The following is an 8970-nucleotide window of genomic DNA, read 5'->3' as shown; positions in this document are numbered from 1 at the left end:
ATTTTTCTAATAAAAAAGCAAAAACACCATCTTAAAAGTTTTATAAAACGAACTCAAAATGACTAACAAAATATGACCACTTGTGTATGAAGAAAATCGTCCAAAGAGTGAAATGTTCAAAATGACAAATGTAGGGATTTGAGACCACATTCTTCTTGAAAATTCATAATATAAACCCAAAAAAAAAATAAAATAAAATTATATGTTTCATTGGGAATAAGATTCCCTTAACCAAAAGAAAAAAGTGTGAGAAATAGTGGGTTTTTGCCTTATAATAGCCGTTGTTTGCGCGTTAAAGACCAACAAAACTTTTAATGTCGACCACACGCTGTTCTTCCGGCCCTCCCATAATCGCCCACAAAGGATCAAGAATCAATTATCATTCATGACTGCCCCACGGACCAATCCACGGCCATGATTGACCCATGCCAAGGGTCCCACCCGTACGAAATCCCATTCGCTAAGGAACCGCCTTTCTGACTCATGAGAAATGCAAGAAAAAAAAAAAAAAATAGAAAATATCCAGCCCACCTTGCGGAGGGCGGCTGACCTACTTTATGATTCCGAGAACCAAGACGCCTCGCTTTCCAACAACCAATGGGAATCCGACACATGTAAAATCGGACAGCCCACCTTTAACACCCATCCCACACGAGACGGCCACCACGGGACCCACCAGATTGGAAGTTCACCACCCACGGCAAGCGAAGGCTTAACCAAAAAAAAAAAAAAAAAAAACCTTTCCTAAAATAGAAATTTGTGCAAGTTGGATTCTCAAACATATAAAACAAAAATCTATTTATTCATTTTCCTTATATAGACATTCCCCTATTTTTCAAGACTTGAGAGTCTGAGTACAACATTGCTAATTGCTTCCCAGTTCCCATTTCCCTACCTCTCTAAAACCCCAAGCACATTTACAATTAAAACAAAAAGCCCCAAAACTTATGTATAATCACCTAAAAAAACCAACCCCTATAGACTTATATATTATATATAGAGAGTATTCTTCATCTAAAAAAGTCCTCCACTGACTCCACCGTCCACATTTTGCCTTTATTTTTTCACAATTACCAGCTTGTTCACTTCTATTGCTTCTATGTACAGAATACTAAATCCAACGCCAGCCTTTTACGAGGCTAAAAAGACTGCGGCCATTGGAGAGGGGCACACAGGATGATGATATGTGCCTCCCGTAGTAGAGTAATTAGAAGAAATTATTTAGTGCTTAGTATCCCATGATTACTCCCATTGGGGCACGGTGTGGGATTCCCTTTCTACGCCTCGCCGTCCGGTAATTGATGGTAGGAGGCGGCGTCTGGGGAGTGAAGCTCTGGAATTTTCTCTTCCCTTGGCCATGATGGCTGTTGCTGGAATGGGATTCCTCTGAGTCTGACGCCAGAGCCGCCGAGTGCTTCTTCCTCTTCTGGAAAGTCTTAGATGTCCCAACAATCTGCAACTAAGAATTATAACATTAATAACACCCAACAAAAATACAAAGACAAGGGCTAATTACAAAATTGCAAAAAGTAGTTGGAAAATGTGGTAACCACAGAGAATTGACAGGGAAATTGGGATGAACCACACCTACAAAAGCCTGTTCAATTCTTGTGGTTCACATTATCTTAGCAACCCAAGGCCAATGCAAAGTCAAAAGTCAACCCATTTCAACCAATCGTAAGAAAACACAACATTGTGACGGTTTGCTAACATTTACTTTTTTCCTGATAATCTTTTTTTTCCCATTTACTTTTCCGACCGTTTCTTACCGGCCAAACGGTGTGAGAAATAGTGGAAAAAATTGAAGGGATGGGGGACATTGTGACGGTAAAGTAAATACCTTGCAACCGAGAGAGCAGAAGCGGAAAGAGTCAAGGAGGCTGCGCTCGCAGACCTCACAGGTGTTGGTGACGCCTTTGCCGGGCCTAGGCTGAGGGCGCTCGTTCAAGAAGACGACTCTGGCGCTGTTGATAACGTAGGTCTGGACCCCAGTGATGTCCAAAACTTTCTGAATCTCTGAGACCCTTATCACATCATGGTATGAGGACCTTCTTATCTGTGTCACCAAATACAGCAAACCCATTAGAAATTCATGATTTTCGGCTGATCAAAAATGGAAAACAAAGAAAGACCCATGTGAAATTTGTGACCCATGAGCATGAAAAATGGGAACTTTTTGAAGTTACTCAGTTATTTGATCTGTTTGGATGCTGAGAAAATGCAAGAACAGGAAATTTTAAGGCTTGGGAAAGTAGAGGCTCACCCAATTGAGACAATCGAATCGAATTTCATAGGCTTAAATGAAAAAGGATGAAAACTTTATCTTTGACCCCCATTTTTCTCAGAAAGAAGGCAAATCTTGAAGATTTAATGGGGAGAAATAATCAAACTTACTCAAGAAAGGAAAAAGGCTGGGTAATTCAAAAGCTAAAAATTCCCCCAAAAAGGAATTGAAACAGGGGAACCTGTAGTTCCGAGAAAGGAAAAGACTGAACTTTGAAAAAGAATCATTCAAAGAACAGGACCCAAATATGGCATCAAGAAATTTGACAACAATGAACGGAACCCAGATACCAAAATAGGATGCTAAATCTATGAATTAAGAAGCTACAAATTTTACCTGAATAGCATGGTGGTCCTTGTGGTAGGCGAGGCAGAGAGAGCAGAGAGCACCGTTCATGCAATCCAAGCAGTACATGTTGCATTCACTCTTGTGGGAATCCGCGTGTAACTTGCATTGAACAAAGAAGCTCTCTTTGAGCAAAGGCTTCAGCCACGGCGGCCACCTGTTGTCCTCGTCATCAGGGCCTCCAGCACCCTATCAAAAAAACCAACATGTTAGAGAAGAAAACCAAGTATTACACGCAGACCCAGATAGAAACAATCATAGGAGTAATTATCTTGAATAAGGAACAAAAATCCATAGATACCCAATTCAAGAAAACAGAGCACATTCACCAGACCCAGAAGAGAAAGACCAAAGTAAAACAAAAAACCAAGAAAACCCCAAGAAGTACAAAACCCAGAAAGCGGAAATCGTTGGAGTAGAAATCTTGAATACAAACTAAAATCCATCCGCACCCAATTCAAGAAAAAACAGAGCGCATTGACCAGACCGAGAAGAAAAAAAAAAAGATTCCAAGAAAAAGTGAAAGAAAGTAGAAGACAGTGGTTGTAGAATAATTCACCTATTCAAGAAGTAGAAATCTTGAATAGAAAGATGAGATTTATCAGTACCAAATTCAAGAAAAACTAAGCACATTCAGCTGAGCCAGAAGAAAAAGAAAGAAAAGAAGAGAAAAAAAACAATAGAACAAGCCAACAAGGTTTTATACCATGATCCTCCGGTTCTTGGGTTTGATTTCCCGGACAGCGGTTTCTTGATTTTCGATCGCCAGCTTGAAAAAAAACAGAGGTGCTCTGTTTGTTTCTTGAATCTTTCTGTCTTTCTCAAAATGCGCAAACACAGAGAAAAAAGGAGCGCAATCCAGAGAGTGTCACCGTTAGTTCTTAAAGAGCGAGAAAGTAAGCGAGAGAGATAGAGAGAAGAGGTTCTTGAGAGCTAGTGAGGAGGCAGAGAGCGAAGGAGTTCTTGTAGAGAGTGGTCGATGGTGTTTACAATGTGAGAAAGTGGAGAGAGAGAGAAGGGTCGTTCTTATCTTCACAAAGTCTACAGACAAACCTAGCTCCGAACCTGAACCTACAACCGAACCCAAACCACATTGTAAGAGATCCGTTGGGTGCAAGGAACCCACCTCTTTCTTTCCTTTTTATTTCCTTTCATTTTCATGCTCTCTTTGGTCTTATCATTATTTCTTTTTTTTTCAATTTTCTTATTGGATTAAAAAATTGAGTATGCTTTTTGAGGTCATCGATGACAAGCGATTAACATGTTTATTTAACACTAATGATTTGTTTTAGTTGTGTTTAGGGCACACCATTTTCCATTATTTTTTTAAGTTGTTAATTAGATTTAGACCCACATTATTATTACTCATTCTATGGTTTGTTTAGTTCACATACTTTGAGGTGTACTGTCCCTTGTCCTAATCCAAAGTCCAAACCTGTCCAATTGTTTATTTTGGATTTTAATCAATGCTCTCCCAAATATCACCTAATATCCACATCCTACGGAGCTTGTTTTGTCTCTATATTTGAGCTCAATTGATAATCTCAGAATAAATAAATAATTAAATAAAAATGAGCTCCACTGATTAAGCTTAGAATTATTTTTTATTTATTGTGAAAAAAAGGTAATGCTACTAAACCCTGAGATAAAAGTAGAATATTGGTGTGGTTTTCTTAAATAAATGTTTTGTTGTGTCATAAGATAAAAATTGTATTTTTACGAGTTTTTTTAAGGTGTTTTATGTTTTGAGTTGTTTGTTAATATTTTTGTTTTTAAAAATAGAAAATGAAGAGTTTAAGAACCAAGCCTTTTTTTTGGGGGGGGACTAAAGAAAATGGCGAATAAATGATCCTATTGTTAACCAACAAGAACTTGATTTAGTAATTAACTTTTAAGATTAAATTAAAGCTAAAATGCAAGTGGAAAGTTCATGGAGTTGAGAATTTGGAAGCAATAGGGCAAATTGGTTGTCAAAACCTAATTGAGTTTGGTATTATTAATGGGACTGACTTCAGATGTAGGAAGAAATAGGGCAAATTGGTTGTCAAACCTAATACAATTTGGTACTCATTAATGGACTAATGGTTTTTTATTTCTCATCTCATTTAGGAAGGGTTTCACATTTCAACAATGCTTTGTTAGGTTTACAACATAAAAGATTACTTTATCAATTTATTAAAAAAAAAAAAAGAAAAAAAAAGAAAAAAAAAAAAAAGGTATTGAGACATGTACACTAAACAGAATTTTCTTACAAATTATATTGAAATAATTTTTTCAAATTCAATCTATTAAATTGACTTTTATCCTTAAAAGATGTTCTATTCAAAATGCATTTGTAAATCATATACTTTAGACCGATATTAGTTTGGGAGAAAACTTAATTTGCCCTATGTACAAGGGTTCTGACAAGATGGTGTCGATCTTGATTTTAATATTTTGGGTTTAGTATCTAGCCGTTACCTATAAATAATCAATATAAAGTGTCTCAAATTTAAATTTAAATTTAGATTCAAATGTTAACAATCAATAATTGTAAAACAAAAAATGTTATAAAATAGATTGAATATATAATTTCTTCCGTTGGTTGGTAAGTAGTAGGATAGAGAGACAAACTCATTAACCAATTTTCACATATTTGACGGAAGATAAGTGTTATTTAGTAGACTACTATATAACTATCATATGACTGTGATAATGTGACAGTATAAATCAAACCTTGATATATATATTTTTTACACGTCCTTATTGATCCAAAGATAGATTTTCACTCACATCATTCCAATTGTTTGACAGTTATATAACAGTATATTAAGTAGCAATACTCAGAAATGAAATAACTCTTAGAACAAGGATGATCCTATGACAAATTGAACTTCCACTAATAAACTCACAAAAAAATTGGCTATCACATATATTTTTGCTTTAAAAACACAGAAAAAAGTGTTAATTATTAAAATTCAAGATAGAAGAAAAAATTTTGGTAGAAAAATAAATCCCATGTGGTTCATGTTTAATAGGATTAACCGACTATTGACACATATCACAATATTTTCCCATCAATCATTATTGGCTATAGTGAAAGAATTATCTTTCAAGTTGATCAATGACTTGATGAAAGACCAAAAAGCTCATTAGTGCTCAAACCAACACGGTAAACTGCCATAGTTGTCAAGATTTGTTTCCCTTCTCAATTTGTACTCTTGATAAGGCATTGTTTTATTGGCTAAATACATTACATGGCTTTCGTCATCATGTAGAAGGCGACATACACAAAATGGATGCTTGTTATGACCAAATTACCTATATGATTGCCCTTCTGACCAAATACAAGGAAAAATAACAAAGAAAAGAAGAAAAGAGAGCATGGGTTGGCTGCTTTTTGATGCTACATATATACCAAATATTCAAGACAAATTAGAAAGAATGTGTCTTGGATAATTGGATTAGATTGTATAGATATGGGATGGGATTCGGTTAACTCTATATTTGATCATTGCTAATTGATCCGATTATAGTGTGGTTTGACGCTAAATCACGCAGCCTCCATTTCTTTTTGGAATTTAGGGATTGAATATGCCATGAATACATTCATCTTTCTTATTTTGAACCATTATGTTGTAGCCAAAAAAAAAAAAAAAAAAAAAATTTACTTGGAACTTTTGTAGTAGGCTAGGGGTTGAATCTGAACTTACCATATATGGAAGAAAAACCATTAATCTCCAAAAGGCCGATGGTGAAAATTTGAGTACAATTTTACAAATTAGAACTATCAAATCACTTGTCATTCTAAAAATTCATGCTCAATAAAAATAATAAATTTAATTATTTAATGAATATTCTAACATTTTTCCACCTATGTAGGCTCAAACTCTCATTTAGTAAGTGAGACACAAAATGTGAAATATTCAATTGAAGAAAAGAGTTTTCCTCCAAATTAAGTTGAGGGGAATTCCTTTAACTAAGTTTATATAATTGTCATATATCTCTTATCATGTGAGAAACACGTTTTTTTTTTTTTTTTTTTTTTTTTTTTTTTTTTTTTATTAACAACATTATAAGAGTTGGAGAATCTATAATTGAAATGAGAGGTGAATTACAACGGCACGATCAAAATGAGGACCAAAATGAGGACATCTGCTATTATAATTGTCATATATCTCTTATCATGTGAGAAACACGTTTTTTTTTTTTTTTTTTTTTAACAACATTATAAGAGTTGGAGAATCTATAATTGAAATGAGAGGTGAATTACAACGGCACGATCAAAATGAGGACCAAAATGAGGACATCTGCTATGATACTTGTTAAATTACACTACTTATCTCAAAAGCTTAAACCAACAGAAAATAATAACTTTAATCATTTAATTAATATTCTAATAAAAACCACAATCCAATACTCCAATATTTGGTAGAAGATTGAGGGTAATGAGAAGAATAGATCAACTAGAGTAGAACCCATTTTCTTGCCAATTAATATAAGATATACCAAATCAAGAAGTTGATGAATAAGTTAAATAACAAGATATGACACATTGCATCTCAAGACCAACTGTTGATCCTCATTGATTGAATTAGATAGCTAAGAATGATTCATTCCTCTCGTACCAATCAAAACCTGTTGTTAATTTAAAAGTTGTGGTTGTTTGATAGTTCCATGAACCGGACGTGATGGATTTTGACCAAAATTCAGTATAGGTTTTGTCCTAGTTAGGTGATCAGTCTTGGGTTTAGCTTATTTTATTGAATCCGTCGTTTTAGGGGGAAAAAATTATGATACTGATGTTTCTAGTATTTCATTAAGAATATTTTTTCCTTATTATTTTTATTATTATTACAATTACATTTGTTTAGGTTTTATAGGTTTTATGTTGGCTAATTCAATGTCAAAACTAAGTTGGAAATAATTTTAGGTTTAGTGGTTAAATTGGGACGTTGTCGTTCACGAGCCCAGTTGATAGCCTTTCGAATGTGGTTTTCAAGCATTTTAAAATAATTTAGATCAAAGAGTTTCGGTTGCAGTCTTAGACGGAGAAGGTTCAAACAAAGGTTTTCATACTTTAGAAATTCAAGCTCGTTAGAACTCGCATCAAGTTTGAACAAGAAAGAAGTACAATGATTTACAAACCTACCTGAGAGTTTCGGTCGAACGACCGTTTGAACAAAATTCTAACGGAAGTGTTTCACAAGAGCTACAAAGTAGCTTCATCACAAGCCACTTGAAGAATGTTCGAACACGATATTGATTGGGATAGATCCGAGAGTCTCGGTTGTAACTCTAGTCGTACCATGTTCGAGCACCACTAACTAAAAAATTGTGAAACCTGTGTTCGAACATGCTACCAACTTGTTCAAACATCGTTGCGTTAGATTGTGTTTTTCAAAAATTGACTTTCACCAAAATCTCATTTTTCTTTTTTCTCTGGGCCTAAGTATCTTTTTGCATGATTTTCATAAGACCACGAGGCTAAATTTTGTGAGCTAAGAGAGAATCATGCATCCCTACACAACTAATTAAATCATACTTATAATCGTTTATCTTATAAAAAAGATAAAATAGACCAGGAGTAATGCTAGGAAGCATTTTTTTTTTTTTTTATCCTTTTTTATTCTCTTAAAGTTGATATGGCTTTTAAAATTACCATTAGATCAAAATTTAAGTACATTCATTTAAAATTTAGTGGTGATTTTAAAAGCCAAATCAACTTTAAGAAGATAAAAAGATGGTTCCTAACATTAGTATTACTCATAAATTAGTATATTATGTATTGAGACTAATATATTAACAAAACTTGAACATGAAAAAATTGATTAATAATTTTACAGCTCAAAAACCTAAAAAAGTCATTTTAAAATTTTAAAATAAAAAATTATTTTATTATTTTATAAAACTAATAAAGCCCATTTTAACTTTTTGACTTAGGCTTGAATTTTCAGCCCTCCCTAGCAGCACTCATTATCAATTTTCCTTGGAAGCATTCAGTTTGTCCTATACCTCAAATTCATCCCACATTTAGATCCTGTTTGAAATTCCGTTTAAAAAATAAAGTATTTAAGTAAAAAAGAACTTTAAGGCAAAAATTTCATTTTTAAGCTTTTGTCAAAAATATTTTTTTGCCATTTTTAAGTTTTTTGTACCCTTAAAAACTAATTTTTTTACTAAACGAGTACTTTTTCTTCTAACAAAGTTTTTGAGTGTTAAAAGCACTTTTAAGCCCTTCAAACGCAATCTCAAACAGACCCTTAGAGTTTGTTAGGGATTGCGTATGAGAAATAGGGTTTTTAAGTTAAAAAAACGTTTTTTTTTTTTTTTTTTTTTGGCTTTTTTAGGCTTTTTAAGTC

The 8970-nt window shown here is 33.8% G+C and overlaps 1 protein-coding gene across 2 annotated transcripts; it reads right to left on the bottom strand.

Moving 5' to 3' along the window:
• Positions 1-781: 781 nt before the first annotated feature.
• LOC132175885 (PLATZ transcription factor family protein) lies at positions 782-3690 on the bottom strand. 2 transcript variants are annotated; one of them, XM_059587970.2, is made up of 4 exons: positions 3336-3690; positions 2621-2818; positions 1841-2056; positions 782-1459 (listed from the first exon to the last, which is right to left on the bottom strand). In XM_059587970.2, the coding sequence occupies exons 1-4, from the start codon at positions 3336-3338 to the stop codon at positions 1229-1231; spliced, it is 648 nt and encodes a 215-aa protein (XP_059443953.2). In that variant the 5' UTR covers positions 3339-3690; the 3' UTR covers positions 782-1228. The 2 variants fall into 2 exon arrangements, with proteins under 2 accessions (XP_059443953.2, XP_059443954.2); XM_059587971.2 differs by having other exon boundaries at positions 782-1453; positions 3336-3668.
• Between the last annotated feature and the right edge of the window lie 5280 nt (positions 3691-8970).

Source organism: Corylus avellana, chromosome 3 (assembly GCF_965113065.1).
Source record: "Corylus avellana chromosome 3, dhCorAvel1.hap1.2, whole genome shotgun sequence".
NCBI lineage: Eukaryota > Viridiplantae > Streptophyta > Magnoliopsida > Fagales > Betulaceae > Corylus > Corylus avellana.
This window is presented reverse-complemented; position numbering and strand designations above follow the sequence as displayed.